This window comes from Vidua macroura, chromosome 28 (genome assembly GCF_024509145.1).
Source record: "Vidua macroura isolate BioBank_ID:100142 chromosome 28, ASM2450914v1, whole genome shotgun sequence".
In the NCBI taxonomy this organism is placed as follows: domain Eukaryota; kingdom Metazoa; phylum Chordata; class Aves; order Passeriformes; family Viduidae; genus Vidua; species Vidua macroura.
Window position 1 is genome coordinate 3,929,260 of NC_071598.1, and position 20,227 is coordinate 3,949,486.

The 20,227-nt window shown below is 62.9% G+C and overlaps 5 protein-coding genes across 6 annotated transcripts; 3 read left to right on the forward strand and 2 right to left on the reverse strand.

Annotated features, from left to right (window-relative positions):
• Window positions 1–322: 322 nt before the first annotated feature.
• On the reverse strand, window positions 323–3,874 carry KCNIP3 (potassium voltage-gated channel interacting protein 3). The gene is made up of 8 exons (XM_054000539.1): window positions 3,381–3,874; window positions 2,332–2,456; window positions 2,179–2,248; window positions 2,011–2,081; window positions 1,668–1,775; window positions 1,486–1,590; window positions 1,341–1,403; window positions 323–1,011 (listed from the first exon to the last, which is right to left on the reverse strand). Exons 1-8 carry the CDS (start codon window positions 3,481–3,483, stop codon window positions 964–966), a joined length of 693 nt encoding a protein of 230 aa, XP_053856514.1. The 5' UTR covers window positions 3,484–3,874; the 3' UTR covers window positions 323–963.
• Window positions 3,875–4,523: 649 nt separating this feature from the next.
• Window positions 4,524–6,245, forward strand: LOC128820055 (cytochrome c oxidase subunit 5B, mitochondrial). The gene is made up of 4 exons (XM_054000545.1): window positions 4,524–4,666; window positions 4,771–4,844; window positions 5,302–5,401; window positions 6,008–6,245. The coding sequence occupies exons 1-4, from the start codon at window positions 4,573–4,575 to the stop codon at window positions 6,118–6,120; spliced, it is 381 nt and encodes a 126-aa protein (XP_053856520.1). The 5' UTR covers window positions 4,524–4,572; the 3' UTR covers window positions 6,121–6,245.
• Window positions 6,246–7,310: 1,065 nt separating this feature from the next.
• PURB (purine rich element binding protein B) lies at window positions 7,311–12,349 on the forward strand. Its single transcript, XM_054000534.1, has one exon. The coding sequence runs from the start codon at window positions 7,311–7,313 to the stop codon at window positions 8,313–8,315; it is 1,005 nt and encodes a 334-aa protein (XP_053856509.1). The 3' UTR covers window positions 8,316–12,349.
• Window positions 11,361–14,429, reverse strand: LOC128820050 (uncharacterized). Its single transcript, XM_054000538.1, has 3 exons — window positions 14,247–14,429; window positions 12,103–12,287; window positions 11,361–12,027 (listed from the first exon to the last, which is right to left on the reverse strand). The coding sequence occupies exons 1-3, from the start codon at window positions 14,271–14,273 to the stop codon at window positions 11,361–11,363; spliced, it is 879 nt and encodes a 292-aa protein (XP_053856513.1). The 5' UTR covers window positions 14,274–14,429.
• Window positions 14,430–14,660: 231 nt separating this feature from the next.
• On the forward strand, window positions 14,661–19,125 carry LOC128820052 (histone H2A.V). Of its 2 annotated transcripts, none has more exons than XM_054000540.1 (5): window positions 14,661–14,869; window positions 17,597–17,674; window positions 18,193–18,306; window positions 18,447–18,576; window positions 18,801–19,125. In XM_054000540.1, exons 1-5 carry the CDS (start codon window positions 14,681–14,683, stop codon window positions 18,860–18,862), a joined length of 573 nt encoding a protein of 190 aa, XP_053856515.1. In that variant the 5' UTR covers window positions 14,661–14,680; the 3' UTR covers window positions 18,863–19,125. The 2 variants fall into 2 exon arrangements, with proteins under 2 accessions (XP_053856515.1, XP_053856516.1); XM_054000541.1 differs by having other exon boundaries at window positions 14,661–14,815.
• The last annotated feature ends 1,102 nt before the right edge of the window (window positions 19,126–20,227 follow it).

Sequence of the window (20,227 nt, forward strand, 5' to 3'; positions counted from 1 at the left end):
AGACCCCGCCCCCTTCGGGCCGCCCAATGGGATGGAGTAGGGGGCGGGGCCAAATTTTCAATGAGAGCCAATGAGCTGAGAGGATTGAGGGGCGGGGCCGCGGGACCGAGACCGACACCCGCGCCGGGATCGGGAGCGAGCGAGGGAACGGGACCGGGACTGGGAATGGGAACGGGAACGGGACCGGGACCGGGAGCGAGCGAGGGAACGGGACCGGGACCGGGACCGGGACTGGGAATGGGAACGGGAACGGGACCGGGACCGGGACCGGGACCGAGCGAGGGAACGGGACTGGGAATGGAATCGGAAACGGGAACGGGAACGAGACCTGGAATGGGAACGGGACCGGGAATGGGTCTGGGAGAGGCACGGGAGTTCGGACTGGACAAGGACAGGGACTGGAGGAGGCACGGGGAACAGGACTGGGAGCGGGACAGGAACTGGGAATGGGAACGGGACTGGGCCATGGGCAGGGACAGGGAGCGGGACAAGGAGCGGGACAGTGCACATCCCTCTTGACTCCGTTTCACCCCTAAATCGTCACCATTCGGTTTATTTATAAAATCCCCCCTCCCCGCGCTGCCGGGGGAGGAGGGGCTGTGCTTTCGGGTGCTCTTTGGGGGCTCAGTTTCGTGGCTGCCATACGGAGACCCCCACGCCCGGGGGGTCCCATCTCTGAGGGTCCCCATGTCCCGGGGGTCCCCACCCCGGGGTTTGTGCTGTGTCAGGTCCCTGCACCGCCAAGGGGGGGTCGGTGTCGAGGGGAGGCTCAGCCCCCAAAATGGGTCTGTGGCAGGTGGCAGCACCGTGCCTGGGGGTCCTTGTCCTTGTCCTTGTCCTTGTCCTTGTCCTTGTCCTTGTCCTTGTCCTGTCCCATCTCTGGGAGCCACACTCTGGATTTCTCCTGCCTTTGAACTTCTTGTTTGTCTGAAACAGTAGAAAAACTCCGGGGGGGGGCAGGGTCTAGAGCACGTTGTGGAAGATCTGCATGGAGCTCATGATGTCCTTGTCCTGGGGAGGAGAGACCAGAGACCCCGCGTCTCCCTCCTCAGCCCCCTCCTCTTGTCACCCTTTTGCCATCTCCCTCCTGTCCCCTCATCTGTCCCCGGCATCCCACACTTCCCATCACAGCCCTCCTGCCTGCCCCAAATCCTTCTCCCAGCCCCAGCTCTTGTGCCTCTCCTCCTGCCCCTCCTCTCCTGTCCCACTCCCGTCCCTCCCACCGTGACCCCTTTTGTTCCCCTCTCTCCTGATGCCCCCAGCATGTCATTTCGGGACAGAACATGGAGGAGGAGGAGGAGGAGGAGGAGGAGGAGGATGAAGCCCCCAGAGCCCCTCACCTCCTGGCACGTGGCCAGGAACTCCTCGAAGGTCACCACGCCATCCCTGTTCCTGTCCATCTTCTGAAAGGGAGCGGCAAGGGCTCAGCGGGGCCGCTCCTGGCCGCAGGGTGGCCCTGGGAGGTGGCCCCGGGGACAGTCTCACCTGGAAGAAGAGCTCCACGTGCTGTGCCGGCACGCTGGCCCCCAGGGCGGGCTCGGTGCAGCGGCCCATCATGGCATAGATGGACTTCATGATCTCCAGCATGTCCTGGGGGACACAGGGCGCTGGCAGGTCCCCGTCTGGCTGTCCCCACCCCACCAGCCCCCAGTGTCCCCCACTGTCACCTCCTTGGTGATGTAGCCGTCCTTGTTCACGTCGTAGAGGTCAAACGTCCACTTCAGCTTCTGCTGCTCCGTCCCCCGCAGCAGCACCGAGAGCCCCACGGCGAAATCCTGGCGGAGGGGCCGTGGGAGGGACCCTCACCCCCGGCCCGCCCTCCCCCCTTCCCTCCCGCTGCCACATCGATCCCAGGCCGCCCGAGGGATTTCATCCCCTATTGATCCCGGTATTTTTACCCCGCACCCGCCGGGGAGAGTTTGGCCACAGCCTGGGAGGGGAGAGGAGGAGGAGGGGGAGGATGTGATGAATCACGGTGCTGGCACGGCCATTCCTACCAGGAATTCCCACCTGGAAGCAGAGAGCCCCGTTGCGGTCGGCGTCGAAGGCGTTGAACAAGAAGTGGGCGTAGGAGCTGGCATCTGCGGGGCCGGGACGGTGACCCCCGGACTGAGGCCGGCCGTTTCCCCGGGGGGCCCCCCCAGACCCCCCTGGGGGGTTTGGGGACCCCCGACTCACCGCCTTGAGGGAAGAACCGCGAGTAGATGAGTGTGAAGGTTTCCTCATCCACGAGGCCGCTGGGACATTCCTGGGAAGAGGAGCGCCAGTGACCCCGAGGAACACGGGGAGCCGCAGATTTGGGGGGTCCGGGCCCCGAATCCCCGGACTCACATTCTTGAAGCCACGGTAGAGGGACTGAAGCTCGGTCTTGGTGAACTTGGTGCGAGCCAGGAGCTGCTCCAGCCCCTCGGGCTGGTGCCGGGTGGTCGGGAGCTCCACGTCGGCATCGCCGCTGTCTGCAGGGGGAGACCCCGGCCAAAGACCCCCTTAGAGACACCCCTCCACCCCAAACCCATCCCCGGGCAAAGACCCCCCCTAGAAACACCCTTCCACCCCAAACCCACCCCCTCCACCCCAAACCTGCGGCCCGGCAGCCCCCGGAGCCCCCCGGGGACCCCAAACGCCGCGGGTGTTGCATCCCGAGGGATTTCCCGCACTCCCAAGGCACCGAACGTTCCCGAGCCGCCTCTTGGCCGCTGCCGCTCCCGCCCGGCCCGGCGGAAGGTAATTAATAAATGATGCTTCATTAATAATTTCAGCCCGGGAAGCCCCTGTGGAGCCGCTCAGCGCAGGGGGTGTCAGCAGTTTTGGGATGGGAGCCCGGAACGTTCCCAGGCGCTGTCGGAGGGGGTGAACCCCAGCTCGGGGTGTGGAGAGCCTCGGGGGACCTGGGGGGGCACTGGGGGTCCCTGGTGTCCCATCTCGGGGGGTTTGGGGGTCACTGTGGAGTCGTGACCCCCACCTCGGGGGGCTTGTTGGGGGTCAGTGCCAGCTCAGAGCCCTCCCGACCCACCCTGGGACGGTTTGGGGGTCACTGGGGGTCCCCGTTACCTGCTCCTGGGGGATAACGGGGCACAGGGGCGGGCTCTGGGGTGGAGGTGCCCATTCCCAGGTGTTTTGGGGAGGTCTCTGGGGTGGGGGTCCCCACAGGCCGGGGTATGGTTGGGCCAAGGCGCTGTTGGGGGGGCTGGGGGCCCTTCCCACGCCCCCCAAATCCTCAGTCTTCCCCCCAGACCCTCCCGGTGCCAGCCCCGGCTCTGCTCCAGGGACCAGCGGGAGGCTGGGCGGTCACAGAGCGCTGGGGACGGCCGGGATGGGGGCGCGGACTCAATTAATTCACTAACTAGCATTAATTGAGGCGGGGGGGGAGGGGGGGTTACCTTCCACAGAGATGGGCTCCAGGATGCCGAACTGCTTGAGGACGGCGATGAAGAGGAGGATGACCACGGCCACGGCGCACAGCTCCATGCCCTGGATGCCCATGGCCCCTTTTTGGGGGGGTCGGGGGTCCCCCCCCGGAGCCTGCGGGGCTCTGCCGGTGCTGCGGGAGCGCGGGGCGGGTGCTGCCCGTGCCCGGCTGTCCTGTCCTGCCCTCCTCCTCCTCCTCCTCCTCCTCCTCCTCCCTTGGCACGCGCCCACCCCCGCCCCCCCCACCCCGTGGTTTATTTGCACTTTCTCAAAGAAAGTTTGGGGTTTTGGGTTTTTTATTTTGGGGGCGGGGGGTGTGCAGGGGCGCTTCCCCCGCCCCCCGCAGCACCCCCGGGCGCTGGGGTCGCAGCCGGGAGGGGCGAACGAGAGTGGGCCTCAAAACTAGGGGGGGAAAAGGTTGTTTTGTGTCCCCCCCCCACTCCGCCTCCGGTGGGATCGATGGGATCGATGGGGATGAGTAAGCAGCGAGGGGAGGGGAAACTGAGGCACGGAAGGCGGGGGGGGGGGGGGGCTGTCCCCGCTACCCCGGAGCTGTCCGGGGCAACCCCCAGTCCCGAGCTGTCCCATCCCCACGCCCCCCGGGACATTGTCCTTGTCCCCCAGGAGTGCCCCACTGTCCCCAGGGCTCCCCTCTTCCCCCCAGGACTATCCCTGTCCCCCAGACTGTCCCTGTCCCCCCAGGACTATCCCTGTCCCCCAGACTGTCCCTGTCCCACTAGGACTATCCCTGTCCCCCAGAGTGTCCCTGTCCCCCCAGGACTGTCCCTGTCCCCCAGACTGTCCCTGTCCCCCTAGACTGTCCCTGTCCCCCAGAGTGTCCCTGTCCCCCCAGGACTGTCCCTGTCCCCCAGTCTCCCTGTCCCCAGAGTGTCCCTGTTCCCAGGGCTGTCCCTGTCCCCACGGTCCCGTCTCCCATCCAAAATCTCAGCCCCCCCCCACCCGTGACCACCGGGCCCGCACTGGGGGCGGGGCCACAACGGGGCGGGGCCACACAACGGGGCGGGGTCATACTCATGGGGCGGGGCTCCGTTGTTGTGGGCGGGGCTCCGGTGGCGGCGCGCCGCTCCATCTGGAGTCCCCATCGCCCCGCGGAGCGTCACTTCCGCTTCCGCTCGCGCCGGAAGTGCCGCCAGTCTCGCCGCCATGGCCTCAAGGTTACTGCGGGTGAGCGCGGCCCTGCGGCTCCTGCCCGCGGCGTCGGCCCGCGCCGCGCCCGCCCGCCACCTCGGTGTGCCCGGTGAGCGGGGACGGGGGAGCAGGGGGAGAGCGGGGGAGGAACGGGCGGGCGCGGGGGGGAGCGGGGCGGGGTGTCTGCGCCCCCGGTGTGACCGCGCCCCGCAGGGAACCTGGCCAGCGATGAGGAGCAGGCGACCGGGCTGGAGCGGAAGGTGATGGAGGCCATGAACAAGGGTCTGGTAAGTGCCAGGGGAGCCCGGGGGGGGGTTGGCCGGAGGGTGGGGGTGCCTCAGGGGATACCGGGGCGGTTTCGGGGTTCGGCTGGCCTTGGAGAGGCAGAAATTGGCGGATGGGTGTTCGGGGGGGCCGCGCGGTGTTCCGAGGGGGCTGAGGGGGGGCTCGAGTTATTTCAGGGTGCCCTTGGTGGGGGTGGTGTCAGGGGGGAGGAGATCTGGGGGTCCCGGGGGGTTTGGGGAGTGCTCGGGTGGTGGCGGGGTCATGGGGAGGGGACGTTCCAGGTTTGGTGTCTTTGCAGGGCTGGGGAGTTCTTGGGCGGGTCTGGGGTCCCAGAGCTGGGGTAGTGTCGGGCACAAGGGGTCTCGGGGTGGGGCTGGGGGCGCCGGGCGGGGGGGGTGGTTGGTTTGGGGTTCGGGGTGGCTCCGGCGTGCTCAGAGCCCGGGGCGCCCCGGCCCGCAGGACCCCTACAGCATGTTCCGGCCCAAGCGCTACGCGGGCACCAAGGAGGACCCGAACCTCGTGCCCTCCATCACCAACAGGCGCATCGTGGGCTGTGTCTGTGAGTGCCCCCGGCCCTGGCCGCGTGTCCATCTGTCCATCCCCATGTCCGTGTGTCTGTCCCGTCTATGGTTCCATCCCCATGTCCGTATATCTGTCCTGTCCATAGGTCTATCCCTATGGCCGTCTGTCCCTGTGTCCGTGTGTTCGTCCATCCTGGTGTCCATCTCTCCTGTGTCTGTGTCCATGTGTCCGTCCCCATGTCCGTGTCTGTGTGTCCATCCATTTGCCCCGTGTCCATGTGTCCATCCTCATGTTCGTGTGTCTGTCCCCATGTCCATGTGTATGTCCTGTCTGTCTGTCCGTCCCTGCGCCTGCATGTGTCTGTCCCTTTTCCTGTCCGTGTGTCCATATTCCCACCCGTGCCTGTCCAGGGTGTCCGTGTGTCCATTCCTGTCCCTCGTATGTTTGTCTATCCCCTTCTGTGCTTGTCCCCTGTTCCACCCTGTCCCCTGTTCCTCTTCCCCATGCGTGTCCCTCTGTCCCTGTTCTCTGTCCCACACTGTCCCTCTGTCCCTGTCCCCCATCCCACACTGTTCCTCTGTTCCCCGCTGTCCCCTGTCTCTCTGTCCCTGTCCACTGTCCCACGCTGTTCCTGTGTCCCCAGGTGAGGAGGACAACAGCTACGTGGTTTGGTTCTGGCTGCACAAGGGCGAGGCCCAGCGCTGCCCCTCCTGCGGCACCCACTACAAACTGATCCCCCATGAGCTGCCCCACTGAAGGACCCCGGCCCCAAACTGATCACCCATGCGCTGCCCCACTGACGGGCCGGGGGTCCCCTCCCTCACTTCCCTGGGGTCCCCTGGATGCCCCTGAGACCCCCAGATAAAGAGGTTGTGTGGAGAGCCTGTCTCTGTCTGTGCTGGGGGGTTGGGCCGTGGCGGTGTCACCGTGAGCAGGGACGGGACGTGGGAGTCTGGGGGGGATTTGGGGTGGGGGGACCCCGTCTCACTGTCCCTCTACCCTGGGACTGGGGGGGATGGCCCAGTGGGGCCCGTTGCTGCTTTGTCCCCTTTGGGTGTCCCCTGCCCCAAAATGAGCCCCTGGGCACTGAGGGGGCTGGTTGGTCCCAGGAGATCCCAAGTGGCCTCAGGAGGTGCCTGAGGGCTCTCAGGAGATCCCCAGGGACCCTGCGTCCCCAGGGTGTCCCTCGGGATGGCCACGGCCTGGACTCCCCTCGGGCAGGTCCTCCCAGCCCGGGGCCGGGCGGGTTCTGCCCTCCAGGCCCAGCTCGGGGCCGGGGTCTGAGGTTGCCCGTCCAAAGTGGCCCCAGTGCTGCCGAGCAGCTGTGATGTCATCGATGATGTCACGCTGCCTGGCCATGACATCATGCATCCCTGGCTGAAGGGGCGGAGCCCTGAGCCGAACTGGCCAATGAGGGTAGTGCTAATGGTGAGAGGCAGCTGGGGGTGGGGCTTTGGACCTCACGGACCAATGGGGGCTGCGGGAGACTGTGACTGACAGCAGGGAAGGGCGGGAATCTGCGCTCAATGAAGGGAGGGGCTGGGGGCGTGGCTTCAGGGACCAATAGGCGCTGTCAGTGCCCGTGACTGACAGCCAGAGGCGGGGCCCTAGGCCGCATTGACCAATAGGAGCCAGCCGTGGCAGTGACTGACAGCCGGACTCTGCGCCCAATAGAGCGGCTGGGGCTGCGGGGCGGGGCCCGGCCCCAGCGACCGATGGGAAGCGTGGCGATGATGACTGACAGCTGGGGGGCGGGACGCGGAACGATGGAATTGGTGGGGAGGGGGCTGCGGGGCGGGGCCTGATGGGGGGCGGGGCTTCGCCGGGGGCGCGCGGGGACGCGGCAGGCGGAGCCCCCGGCGCACGTGACGGCGGCGGTGCGGCGGTGACGTCAGCGGTGTCGCAGCGGGGCCGGAAGCGGGCGGCGCGCGGGGCGGGCGGACAAGATGGCGGACGGGGACAGCGGCAGCGAGCGCGGCGGCGGCGGCGGGTTCGGGACCGCCCGCGGCGGGGCGGGGGGGGCCGGCCCGGCCGTCGGGCCCGGCGGCGGCGTCGCGGCCGGCCCCGAGCAGGAGACGCAGGAGCTGGCGTCCAAGCGGCTGGACATCCAGAACAAGCGCTTCTACCTGGACGTGAAGCAGAACGCCAAGGGCCGCTTCCTCAAGATCGCCGAGGTGGGCGCGGGCGGCTCCAAGAGCCGCCTCACGCTCTCCATGGCCGTGGCCGCCGAGTTCCGCGACTACCTGGGCGACTTCATCGAGCACTACGCGCAGCTGGGCCCGTCCAGCCCCGAGCAACTGGCCCAGGCCGCGGGGCCGCCGGGCGAGGACGGCGCCGGGCCCCGCCGCGCCCTCAAGAGCGAGTTCCTGGTGCGGGAGAACCGCAAGTACTACCTGGACCTGAAGGAGAACCAGCGCGGGCGCTTCCTGCGCATCCGCCAGACCGTGAACCGCGGCCCCGGCGGCCCGGGGGGGTTCGCGGGAGGCCCCCCCGGGCTGCAGAGCGGCCAGACCATCGCGCTGCCCGCCCAGGGCCTCATCGAGTTCCGCGACGCCCTGGCCAAGCTCATCGACGACTACGGCGGCGAGGAGGACGAGCTGGGCGGCCCCGGCGGCGGCGGCCCGGGCGGCGGGGGGCTCTACGGGGAGCTGCCCGAGGGCACGTCCATCACCGTGGACTCCAAGCGCTTCTTCTTCGACGTGGGCTGCAACAAGTACGGGGTGTTCCTGCGGGTCAGCGAGGTGAAGCCGTCCTACCGCAACGCCATCACCGTCCCCTACAAGGCCTGGGCCAAGTTCGGCGGCGCCTTCTGCCGCTACGCCGAGGAGATGCGCGACATCCAGGAGCGCCAGCGGGACAAGCTCTACGACCGGCGAGCCGGCCCGCCGGGACCCGGCAGCGGCAGCGGCGCCGGTGACGACTCCGACGGCGACGACGTGGACGACGACTGAGCCGATCCCCCCAGCCCTCGACCCCGACGCCGGCCCCCCCACCACCCCCCCGAGCCCCGGGGCGAACGGGTCCCCGATCCCCCCCTCCCCGTGACCGGGCAGAGGGGTCCCCGAGCCCCCCCCCCCCAACAGCGATGGGGCCAAGGGGTCCCTGAGCCCCCCTACCCCCTCCCAGCGACGGGGTGAAGGGGTCCCCAAACCACCCCGGGTCCCCGCTCCCAGTAATGGGATGAAGGGGTCCCCGAGCCCCCCCCCCCCCTCAGCAGCGGTGGGGCACGGGGGTCCCCGAGCTCCCGAGCCCCCCCTCCTGCCGCCACCGGAGAGAGAGAAACCGGCCCGACCGTGCTGCTGCCCGTGGCCCTCCTGCTCCCTCCCCGGCTCCCACCATGGGACCCCCGGACCCCAGGACTCGCTGCCCTCCCGGTGCCCCCCATCAAAACCAGCACGCGAGGGCCCCGGAGCCGAGCGGCAGCGGCAGCGCGGGGGGAGGGTGGGGGGGGGCAGCGGAGGCACCTTGGACCAACGGCCGTTCCCTCGGCTTGTGATTTTCCCTTCATTTTCCTTTTTTTTTTTTTCCTTTTCTCCTCTTTCCACTGGTTTTTTTTTTTTTGGTTTTTTTTTTTTTTTTTGGGTTGTTGGTTTTGGTTGGTTTTTTTTTTTTGGTTTGGGTTTTTTTTTCGGGATGCAAACTCCGGGCGCCCGAACTGGAACCCGCCCTGAGCTGGCGGCTCCCTGACAATTAGGGAGAATTTCCTCGGTTTTGCCGATTTCTGACCGTTTTCCCCCCCCCTCCCTGTTTCCCGCCGGGAAGGGGGAGGCGCCGGCACAAAGCACAAGGAAAAACTCGACGGGGCGAACCATCTTCCCCTTCTCTCCAAATAAGGCGCCTCCGGCCCTGTTTCACCAGGACCCGCCGGAATCCGCCCCTTGGCTTCACCCAAATTGGATTTTCCGGCCCCAAATCCGTGGCCACGCCCGGCCCCGGCACCTTGAGGGTGGATTTTGGAGGTTTATTATTTTTTGCCTCCTTTTGTCTTTTTTTGCCCCCTGGGCCTGGCCCTGGCGCCGCCTGGTCCCTCCAGCCACCTCCTATTAAACACATTTTTCCACTCTCAAATAGTCTTTTTTTTTTTTCAATTCTTTTCACTCCCTCAGCTCAGTCCTGCCCTGTACAGAATTCCGGTTTTTCACCCCTTTTTCCCATAACTCTGAACTCCATCGCTCTCATTCCAAAGTTTTGCCTCTTCTCCAACGGTTTCACCACTTCTAGGATTTTTCTTTTTTTTTTTTTCCTTTTAATCCATTTTTGGGAGCCCAATCAGCTGCCTCCTTAATTTATTACCACGGATCCGGCATCTCCCTCTCTCCATATTTATTGGGAAGTGAGGAACAGCCGCAGACCCCTGGGGCACCCCCCACGCCGCTGTCCATCCGTCCATCCGGCCGGCCCCCGGCCCCATCCCGCTGCTCCCGCTGCCGTCGCTCTTTTTAAAGGGATTTTTAAAGTGAATTTCTTCAGTTTATCCCATTTTTAAGCCTTCTCCGTCGCAAAGGACCCGGATCCCTCACTCACTCACTCGGGAGCAATAGTCCTTACTCGATGGCCGATGTGTCCGTACTGTATTTTGTACCCTCAGGCAGCTCTTTCCGGTGAATTCCTGCTGTATCCACCCATCCTCCTGGTCCTGTGTTCTTTGCCACGGAGAAAAACCATAAACCACGATGGCGACGACGGATTTGGGGGGAAAAAATGCTCCCAGCTCCGCGGGACTCACCGGCGTCCAGCCGCGGGACCTCTCCTTTTATTTTTGAAGAGGATGAGATATATATATATATATATATATATATATATATATAAAAATATATATATATTCCTTTGGGTTTCTTTTTTTTTGCTGAATTGCGGTGATTTAGCCTTATTCCTACTCTGGGAGAGCGGCGGAATCGCTGCAAGCCCGGCCCAGCTCTGGGGAGCTGGCTAGAAATACAAGGAAGAGGAAAAAAAAAAAAAAAGGCAAAACCACCAAAATCCAGTAATAAACCCAAAAAAGCAGCTCCCGGCGTTGGCTCAAGGAGCATTTCCTGGCCAGAGAAGCGCTGGATCCATGGACACAACCTCCCACAGCTCCATTTGGGTGGGAAGAGCAGAGCACGTCAGGGGAAGACAGCGGAAAAAACAGCCAAAATGAGATAAAATACGGGAAGAAAGGGGATTTGAGGTGCCAGCTGGAGCGAGGGGAGCGGCCATGGGGGCTGCCATGGGAGAGGGGATCTTGGGGGGCAGTTTTGGGGTTTTTTTTCTCTTGGAGCCCCCCAGGAGGCGTTGGGTGTTTCCCAGGAAAGCAGGACGACGCCGGCATCTCCCCTGACCTCCCTTCCCATCTCTGTGTGTATAGACATGCTGTGTGTACATAGCTCAGATTTGGTTGGGTTTTGGGTTGAATTCTGTAGAAAATGGGCAAATTGCTTTTTTTTTTTTTTTTTTTTTTTTTATTTTTAAACCACAAATAGGGGGAAAAATATCCCAAATTTCTGGTACTTCCAGCTTTGCTGCCCCAGAGGGGCTGATGGAGAACCCAATGATGGCTGTACAGACAGAATATTGGAAGTCTTGTACAATGCCCCAAAACCCACTGGAAAATACCCCAAATGGCTGGGTCTGGAGCGGGTGGTGCTTCCAGGGCAAGTTCAAACAGCTTCAATTCTTTTTGCCCTAAAAAATACAGAAGAAAATTCGGATTCTCCTGCCTTGTTTCCAGGCGATTTGGGGGCAGTGAGGGATGGGCCGTGCCAGTGATGGCTCCTCATGTTGGTGACTAAACCAACCCATCCCCTCACTGGCCTCCCGTAAAAAAATCAAAAAGTTGAAAAAAATCACAAAAAAAATGGAAGATATTTTAAAAGAAGCAGCTGAGGGAGCACTGGGGGTATGCAGGGTGGTGCACCACAGAGCTCAGCAGGTATTCCCAGTGGGAAATCCCAGCTGGCTCCGTGGATGTTCCCAGATGTTCCTGCAGGGCGAGACCATCGCCCTCCTCGCCCTCCTCATCCTCGCAGAGCCGGTAGAGCCAGCGGCACCGGGGCCAAGCCACGCGGAGACGGGGTTGGGCGTTGGCGGGAGAAGCCAGATCTGGGCGGGACGGCCGGGGAGGAGCACGGCACGGCGCACAGCACGGCCTGGAGTCCCCAGGGGGCTGAGAGCGGCTCCAGCACACGGGGCAGCCCAGCCAGGGCGCTGAGACAGCATCGGTGGGGAGAGCACTGGATCCTCCTCCAAGAGCCAGGCGCTACCAGAGTTGGATTCGTTGACAGCTGGGTCCTCCAAGAATTGTATCCTCCGAAAGCTGGATCCTCTGAGTGCCCAATCCTCCTTTGAGAGCTGGATCCTTCAAGAACTGGATCCTCCAAGAGCTGGATCCTCTGGGCACCAGATCCCAGTGCTAGATCCTCCTCCAGGAGCCACATCCTCCTCCAAGATGGATCCTCTGAGAGCTGGGTCCTCTGAGAGTTGGATCCTTCAAACACTAAAGCCTCCTCTTCGAGCTGGGTTCTTCTCCAAGCAGCAGATCCTCCTCGGAGAATTGGATCCTCTAAGAACTGGATCCTGTGAATGTTGGATCCTCCTCCGAGCACTGGATCCTCATCGGCATCGGAGCAGCAAATCCTGGGAGCGCCACCTCCCTCCCCAAGCGCTCGCCATGACGTCCCTTTGCTGAAAAGAGAAAAAAAAAAAAAGTTTTATTCCTGTTATTTTTTTAATGAAAGAAAAACAAAAACTAAAGCAAACCTGCACTTTAGGCGGCCAGGGGGGCCGGGGCCCCCGTGTCCCTTCCCTGCGGCCGGCGGGGCGGCTCCAGGGGCCGGAGGCAGGTCCTGGGTGTTACCACTAGCGCAGACGAGGCCGACGCGACGAACTCCTCCTGCTCCGAGCACTCCTGACGTAGCAGATTTTTGCAAATGGAGTTTTACAGTCTATATTTAAAGAATTGTATGTTTGTAACAAATAAAGTATGCGGAAAAGTGAATGAAAACCAGCCTGGGCCTGACTTGCTCCTTGGGGGTGCCGTGGGGGGCCCTGGAGGGTGGAGCTGGTGGGGTGAGTGGTGGGGTGGTCACCCTGCGGCATTACAGGGACATGCAGGATGTCCTGAAGGCACAAACAGGGAATGGAGGTCCCCCACCTTGTCCTGAGGGGATCGCCTGACTCAGGGGAGCTGGGGGTGTGAGGTACCAGCACGGTGGGGAGGGAGGAGGTTTGGCTTGGCATAGGCATGTTGTGTCACAGCTCAGGCTGGTGCATGCACAGTATAATGTGTGTGTGGGGGTGTGTGAGGTGTGTGTAAAGTGAGTATACGGCATTTGTGCCATCACATGGCTGCCTGCTGTGGCTGTGAGTGTGTAAAGTGTGTGTAAGGCATGCCATGTGCCATCGCATGGCTGCCTGCTCATGCAGGTGTGAGGCCGGGAGGGTTTGGCGTGGCCCGTGTGTGGTGCGTGTGCCGTGGCTCGGGCAGGTGCGTGCACAGGTGTGTGTGCACAGATGTGAAAGCGTTGTGCATCCCGCACACGACTGCGTGGTGCGTGTCAGGTGCGTGTGCCATCACACGGCTGTGCCCACGGGCCGGTGTGCACACCGGGGTGCGCACAGGCACGATACTGTGCCCGGGGCGGTGTGCCGCGTCCCCGCGGTGCCCGTGTCGTGTCCCCACCGGCGCTGCCGCAGCCCCCGCCCTCCGCGCTGCGGCTCCCTGCGGGCTCGGGCTCATCTGAGGACACGCGGGGACCCGCCTGCGCATGAGCCGCCGCCGCCGTCACCGCCATCACTGCTACCGCCACCGGGGCCTGCTGCGACCCCTCGAGCGGCCCCGCGGCTCCTCCCCGTCCCGAGCCCCCGGCCCACATATCCCGGGGCTGGAAGAGCGGCTCCTCCGGCCCCATCCCCGGCCCCATCCCACCCCGCAGCTGCTCCGGCCCCCCCCCCCGGCTGGCCCCGGGGGTCGGGGGAGCTGGGGACAGCTGGAGGGGCCCCTGGATGGAGCCCGGGGGGGCCCAGCCCGCGGCTGTTGCTGCCCGGGGCAGGTGCGGCACTCCCGGGGTGCCGGGAGCAGCTGCGGCGAGGGCCGGGGGGTGCGCCGCGCCCCCCTGCCCGGTGCTGGGGAGAAACTGACGGGGCAGGGCAGGCACCCCGGGGAGGACAGTGACAGGTGCCTTCGTCATCCTCCTCCTCCTCCTCGCCCTCCTGCTCCTCCCAGCCCGTGCCTCGGCCACGGTGCAGCCGGGACAAGGAGAGCGACTGGGGGCTGCCTTGAGCCCCCGGCAGCTGCAGCGTGGGGCGCGGGCCGCACGGGGCACCTCGCCCCTGCCCACCGCAGGGAAACTGGCAGCGAGCCGGGACAGCCGGGGGGACCGGGAACAGCTGCCGCCCTCCGCCGGCCCGGAGCAGGGTGGGCGCGGGGCGGGGGCCGCCCCGAGCCCCCCGGCAGTGCGGCAGGAGCGGGGACAGCGCGGGGCCGTTGGAAGGAAACTGAGGCCCGGCAGGCAGGACACCCCATGGCCGTGGGGACAGCGGCCGTGCCGGGCAGCCGGGCTGAGGGGCCCGGGCTCGGGCATGGCTGTGCAGTGCGGGGCCCACTGGCTCCAGTCCGCTGCCCTGTCACCGACCCTCGCTCGCGAATCCCCGGTTCCATTTACAAACTCAGCCCGCCCCAGAGTCAGTTTCCATTTGGCACTGAACGGGGCCCGTCATGAGGAGCTGAGTTTTTATTCACTGTGACATGTTTGCTGGGAAAAGGGGCCCTCTTCCCCCCAACAGTGCCGTGAATTTTTGGGTTTTTTTTTTTGCCACCTGCCGTTACCACTGACAGACCCTTCGGTCTCTCAGGGTCCGCCCCAGCCCCCAGACCGGCCCAGGGGCGGCGGGGTCCGTGTTACCTCACGACCGCTGCCCTTCTCACTCATCCTACGGGGCAGCGCTGGGTTATGTCTGTACACACGGCTGAGTGGCACCGGCGGGGCTGGGTGTCCGCGGGGGGGGCTCCCCTCTCAGCCCTGAGCAGGGCCGGGCCGCGTCACGAGCGAAGCCCCCGGAGCCCTCCCGGAGCCGCCAAAGCACCGCCCCCCCCTCCCCGGCTCCCTCACACAAACACGGCCGGAGCGGAGCGATAAAATGGGCGGGAAACACCTCCCGCTTTCGATTGGCTCAGACAACTGTCTATCATCATAACCCCACCTCTCGTCGCGGTGCGAGTTGTTGCTATTCGCCGGGCAGTAACGTCACCGACGCGAGCGCGCCCCGCCCTCACCCCGCTGCGTGCCGTGTGCAAAGGCAACACAGCCGTTAAACGAGCCGCGGGGCGGAGCCAGTGATGGACGGGGAAAGAAGCGGCTCGCCCATTGGGCGCCGCGGGATGTTCAAACTAGTATGGGCGGCGGTGATTGGTCGCGCCGCAGCGCGGCCCGCCGCCCCCGCCCGGGCGGGTCATTGTCTGGCGGCTCCTGAGGCGGGTCGGGCGCGGCGGTGGCTTTGGGGTTCGGACAGCGGCGGCGGTACCATGGTGAGGGCAGGGGCAGCAGTGCGGCTCGGGACTCGGGGGGCCGGCCAGGACAGCACGGCCGGGCCGGGCCGGGCCGAGCCGGGCCCCGTAGGGCTGCCAATGGGCGCCCCTGTCAGCCCAGGTCGGGCGGGGGGAGGGGGCCGAGCCCCGGTCCGTGACCTTGGGTCCGGCCCGGCGCTCCCCCGGTGCCCCGTGGCCGCTGCCGCCCGGCTCCCGGGGAGGGGGTTTGTCCTGCCCTCCAAATCCGGCCCCGCCGGTGCGCTCCAGCGCTGTCAGAGCGGTGCGGTGTCGGCCGGTGTCTCCTCGGTCCCGGTTCGTGCCGGTTGCGGGTCGGTTGGACGGGAGGAAGTGGCTGTCGTGGGGGAAACGATCGAGGGGCCCGAGCTGGGTCTGTCAACCACCCGGCGCCTCCTCCGGGGTTACGCGGATACATCTCAGCCCGCTTCCCGGGGAAACGGCCCGGTCCGGGCGGGAAGAAACGTGCCGTTCATTCTCCCCGGTGCCCCGTTCCTGTGGCCCGGTAGGGGGAACGGGGGGAGCCGGATCTGGAGCTGTCAGCGAAGGTGGGCAGGGGGATGTGGATTATGGGGTTCCCTGGATCTGCAGGACCGTTGAGGGGGTTCCGTGGTTCTACAGGGGCTTTCTGTGGGTTGTAGGGGATTCGGGCAGTCCTGTCGTTCTCCGAAGATATCCCGTGGATCCACAGGAGCGGTTCTGTGGTTCTCCAGGGGGCTTGGGGAGTTCTGCGGATCCACAGGTGGGCTCGGGGGGGGTTCCGTGGGGGGCTCCCCGATCCCTCCGCGTTTATGGAAACACCGTTGGATTATGCAACTCCTGCTGCCGCCAAGAACTTGTGCTCGGGGATGTTTGGGAATGTGTGCCTTGAGATAAGAAGTTGCTGGTTGGAGGGGTTTTATCCTGTTTGAAGCAATAAGGAAAAAAAAAAAAAAAAAAAAAAAAAAAAAGGCAGCGGGTCAGATCCAAGGAGGATTTAGCACGGGAATGTGCTCCCAGCGAGGGGCTGTGGTGGAGAGGAGGGATGGCGATGCCACAAGGATTGTCCCAACCCGGAGGGTGAGGAGAGAATTCCTCGGAATTCCTCGGGATTGCCCCCTCAGGAGGGAGGAGTCCTCACTCCTGTCAGGGGTGCGATGATCTCCCACAGGGAGTCGGAGGCACCTGGGCTGGGGGAACGTGCCGTGGAAGGCTGGTGAAAATCGGGATGAAGCTCGGGATTTCCACGGCGAGACCTTTCTTGCTCTTCCTAGTCAGCCCCCACCCCGTGAAGATGTCTCTGGCAGGCAGCTCCGAGCTGGAAAACCTGCTGGGGCAGTGGGAAAGTTCAGAGCTGGCTGATAAAAGCCCTCGGTGGGAACAGCCAGTGCTTTTCCCAATGCTGCCTTTTATTCCTAGAGCAAGGAAATGTCCACAAATCCCCCTTGCCTCCCCCTTTCCTTCCCATAAATCTCACTTTCCGCCCCTCAATTCTACCCCCCAAAATGCCCTCCTCGATGGAGCAATGTTTTCTCCTGATGAAAGTAACTCCTACAGAGTGGATTTGCTGGGTCCCCCATGGCCTCACCCGGCGCCCTCTGCTTGCTTTAATCACCTCGGGATTAATTAATGCCCCCTCGTGACTAATTTTTTCTCCAGTGTTTGAGCTGAACCTTGTGTTAACTCCCACCTGGCTGGGATGGGACCCAGGTCTTGGATATTCCCAGGTTAACCAGGATCTTGTTTTAAGGATTAACGTGCTCCACTTGCTCTTCTGACGTCTGAATCCTTTCAGCTCCCTCACCATGAGCCAAAATTCCTCCTTTTTAGAGGGGATGGGGATTGTAGGACCAATATTTTCTAGAAAAACAGGGATTGTGAGTATCCAGGGTGCGTTCAGGCTCCTGTCTCCCTCTGCTGTTGTTCCTTGTCTTTCTGTGGGCTAGAAAACTTGGTTTTTGGGATTGTAATCCCTGTTGTTTTTTTGTTTTTTACCAGTAGCAGATTTTGGATTGCTGATGTCTTTCCCACGGGGAGGGTGCAGCTCCCTCTGCTTTCCTGCGTCACCCACGGCTCTCACCTTCATTAGGAACAGCTCTCATTAGTGATTAATAACGTCATGGGGTCTTCCCATATCCCTGGAATCCATGGATTTCCTGGCAGCGGATGGGAGAGCCCAGCAAACCCGTGCTCGTCTCTTCCTTGTTACCCAGCAACTCCTGAACTCTTGGTTTTGGCATTTCCACCCCTTCCAACGTGATTTTCGTTAAATCCACCATTTCTGGGGCTCCTGGGTGTTTTCCCACTCTGGAGTAGGAGGGGAATTACCCCTGAATCCCATGGGATTCACATTCCCATATACAGGCACAGTGCCCTGCCTGGTGCCCAGCGTCAGCGTGTGGGGAAATGCAATCTGAAAACAAACTGGGCTCACAGCTGCTGGGAAAAAAAAAAGCTCAGCAATAGGATTTTGGGCTGTTTCCCCCCCATTTAGCATTTTTTGGAAAATACTGGGAATAGTGGCAGCAGGATGAGACGTCTGGGTGAGGGAGCAGCTGCTGCACCCTGAAAACCTCCCTTGTTTATCCTCTTGGATCTGCATGGTTTGAGAGGCCCCGAGTTGCCAGGGAGCTGCCAGCTTATCCTGCAGCAAGTCCCACTGGCTTAGAATTAACGAGATTGTTTGGATTCAGGGACTGATTAGATTAATTAACGGGCCCCTTTCTCCCCCAGGCTGGCGGCAAGGCGGGCAAGGACAGTGGCAAGGCCAAGGCCAAGGCCGTGTCGCGCTCCCAGAGGGCTGGGCTGCAGGTATGGCACCTCCAAACCTCTGCTTTGGGGTCAAAATGGAGTATTTTGGCACTGGGAGGCTTATGGAGCCATGAGGAGCCTGGGGTTTGCTATCAGGTGGGACCCAGAGGATGGGAGGATTCACTGGGAGAAGTAATTGGTTATATTTTCTAATTAATAATTATTATAATTAAAATACAATTATTTTATGCTATACAAGATATAGCTAAAATTTACTAAATTATATAGTTATACAATATATATCACAATATAATGTATTATAATAGCATATATTTATATATTATATATAGTAGATTATATATGATATATTAACAAGTAATACATAAATTGGATAGTGATTAATTGTAATATATATAGTAGATTATATATAATATATTAACAAGTAATAAATGAATTGGATAGTGATCTGTTTGGAGAGTTGCTCCTGGAAGCTGCATCCCAAGTCAGCAGTGCAGGGTGTAAATATGCATGTTGGGGGGGGCTGTAGGTGTTAATGAGGTTGTTAATTGCCCCCCCAGTTCCCAGTTGGCCGCATCCACAGGCACCTGAAGACTCGGACCACCAGCCATGGGCGCGTGGGAGCCACGGCAGCCGTGTACAGCGCAGCCATCCTCGAGTACCTGACGGCTGAGGTAGGACTGCCTGCACAGTCCCTGCAGGAGCCCTGGGGATTTGGGGGAGGTTTGGGGGTGATTCGGGGGAGGTTTGGGGGAATATGGGGGTTTTGGGGGGGGGGATTTGGGTATTCCCAGCTCTTCCCGCTGTCCTGCAGGTGCTGGAGCTGGCCGGGAACGCTTCCAAGGATCTGAAAGTGAAGCGGATCACGCCCCGGCACCTGCAGCTGGCCATCCGCGGGGATGAGGAGCTGGACTCGCTGATCAAAGCCACCATCGCTGGTGGAGGTGGGCCTGGGTCCCCTGGTCCCTCCTGGAGTGGGGGTTTTAGCAAGGGGGGGAATTTGGGAAACCAAGTGGGAATTTGGCTTAAGTGCATGGCCTCGCTGCTTGCCTGGGTTCCCACTGAGGGGATTCACTCGACATTCACAAAATGGGGAGTTGAGGTTTTTTTGGAGATTCTGGGGAATTCTGCAGGCAATGTGACAGGATTTCTCCCCCGCTCTCTGCAGGTGTCATTCCCCACATCCACAAGTCTCTGATTGGAAAGAAGGGACAGCAGAAAACAGCGTAGAGGGAGCACGGCACCGGATCCCCCCGTCATTGTACTGTACATGGGCACAGGAACATCTCGGGGACACAAGGGATTTTTTTTAAGGAATAGTTCAAAGGAAGAGCATAGAAGATTGACTGTAGAGGAAGCATTGGGATGGGTTTAGATTCTGAGTAGGACACACCGTGGGCTGTGGTGCGGCAGCTGGGGGTGGGCGAGTGGCTCGGCTGCCCCCATGTTTTATACGAAAATGGAACCCATAAACCATTTTTTACAAAAATCCAGACCGTCTCCAGTGCTAGGGGAGGGAAGGGGGATGGGGAGGGGGCGTCGGCACCTCCCCGGTACCGGAGAGGGACAAGCACTGCCCACTATGCAAATGTTCGGTGGGTGGGGTGCGTCCCAAGGCCCCGCCTCCAGGGAGCACATGGTCGGCTCCGTCCCTCTGTCCTGGCACGGACACAGGAGTGTCCATCTGAACGGTGTCCGTGTGTCCGTCTGTCCCCGGGCCGGCGCTGCCAGCGGTGAGCAGCTGGATGCTGAGAGCCTGCGTGTTTATCAGATCCGTCTGTGGGGGCATCTCCATCCCTGCGGGCCGTACGTCTGTCTGTCCTGGGTGTCGCTCTGTCCTGCCCACGTGCGTCCTGCCCAAGCTCCCGCCGAGCCCCGGATGTAGCAGCGGGATACGGGGGAGCTCCGAGCCGGGCCCGGAGGGGAGCCCCCGTGTCGGGGGAAGCCGGAGCCGGGGTTGCTCCTGCACCGGCAACACGGGCCGCGGGTTGCATCAGGCGTCAAGTGGCCCAAACGGCCGAGGGCACCATCACGGCTCTGCCCGGGCTCAGGCCCGCCCCGCCGGACCGCAGCGCCTGGGGTAGCCGCGGGACCGCTTGCGACCGGGGGCAGGGGTCAGGGCGGGACGGGCCGGGGTCGGTCCCGGCGGGCCCGAGGTCGCACAATGGCGACACCGGTCTGCGCAAGATGGCGGCGGGGAGGCGTGGCCGTCCTCGCTACCCGCGGGCCCTGCACCGCGCATGCGCGCTCCCTGCCGTCGCTGGGCGCATGCGTGCGCTGCCGCGCGATTCGAGATGCCGGGCCGTGCGGGAGACACCATGCGGACACGACGGGGGAGTGCGGCGGGGATATCAATGTCCGCCCGCAACATTGCGCTGTGCGGGGCAGAGGAGACGGTCTGACCGGCGGATTAACTCCGGTAAGTGGCCGACTGGCAGTGCGGCGCTAAGGACTGCCCCGGAGGTTGAGCCCAAGCTCCGCGTTACGTAATGTGCCCCCCCGACCGACTGCAGTGGTTCTGGCCCCCCGCCCCCGTGGCCCGTATGACGCTCACCATTGGCTGGGAGCAGCAGCGGGGCGGGGCGAGGAGGCTAT

Excerpts from the sequence above, each read along its gene's own strand:
- LOC128820055 (XM_054000545.1), top strand. The coding sequence starts at position 4,573 with ATGGCCTCAAGGTTACTGCGGGTGAGCGCGGCCCTGCGGCTCCTGCCC. Across the intron at positions 4,667-4,770 it reads CCGCCACCTCGGTGTGCCCG|GGAACCTGGCCAGCGATGAG; the intron begins GTGAGCGGGGAC and ends CGCGCCCCGCAG. Across the intron at positions 5,402-6,007 it reads GCGCATCGTGGGCTGTGTCT|GTGAGGAGGACAACAGCTAC; the intron begins GTGAGTGCCCCC and ends CTGTGTCCCCAG.
- PURB (XM_054000534.1), top strand. The coding sequence starts at position 7,311 with ATGGCGGACGGGGACAGCGGCAGCGAGCGCGGCGGCGGCGGCGGGTTC.
- LOC128820050 (XM_054000538.1), bottom strand. The coding sequence starts at position 14,273 with ATGAGTGAGAAGGGCAGCGGTCGTGAG. Across the intron at positions 12,288-14,246 it reads AGAAGGGCAGCGGTCGTGAG|ACTGTAAAACTCCATTTGCA; the intron begins GTAACACGGACC and ends CTTTAAATATAG. Across the intron at positions 12,028-12,102 it reads CCTGGCCGCCTAAAGTGCAG|CAAAGGGACGTCATGGCGAG; the intron begins GTTTGCTTTAGT and ends TTCTCTTTTCAG.
- LOC128820052 (XM_054000540.1), top strand. The coding sequence starts at position 14,681 with ATGGACGGGGAAAGAAGCGGCTCGCCCATTGGGCGCCGCGGGATGTTC. Across the intron at positions 14,870-17,596 it reads ACAGCGGCGGCGGTACCATG|GCTGGCGGCAAGGCGGGCAA; the intron begins GTGAGGGCAGGG and ends TTTCTCCCCCAG. Across the intron at positions 18,307-18,446 it reads TCGAGTACCTGACGGCTGAG|GTGCTGGAGCTGGCCGGGAA; the intron begins GTAGGACTGCCT and ends GCTGTCCTGCAG.
- KCNIP3 (XM_054000539.1), bottom strand. The coding sequence starts at position 3,483 with ATGGGCATCCAGGGCATGGAGCTGTGCGCCGTGGCCGTGGTCATCCTC. Across the intron at positions 2,457-3,380 it reads GGAGCCCATCTCTGTGGAAG|ACAGCGGCGATGCCGACGTG; the intron begins GTAACCCCCCCT and ends CTCCCCCTGCAG. Across the intron at positions 1,776-2,010 it reads ACGGGGCTCTCTGCTTCCAG|GATTTCGCCGTGGGGCTCTC; the intron begins GTGGGAATTCCT and ends CCCCTCCGCCAG.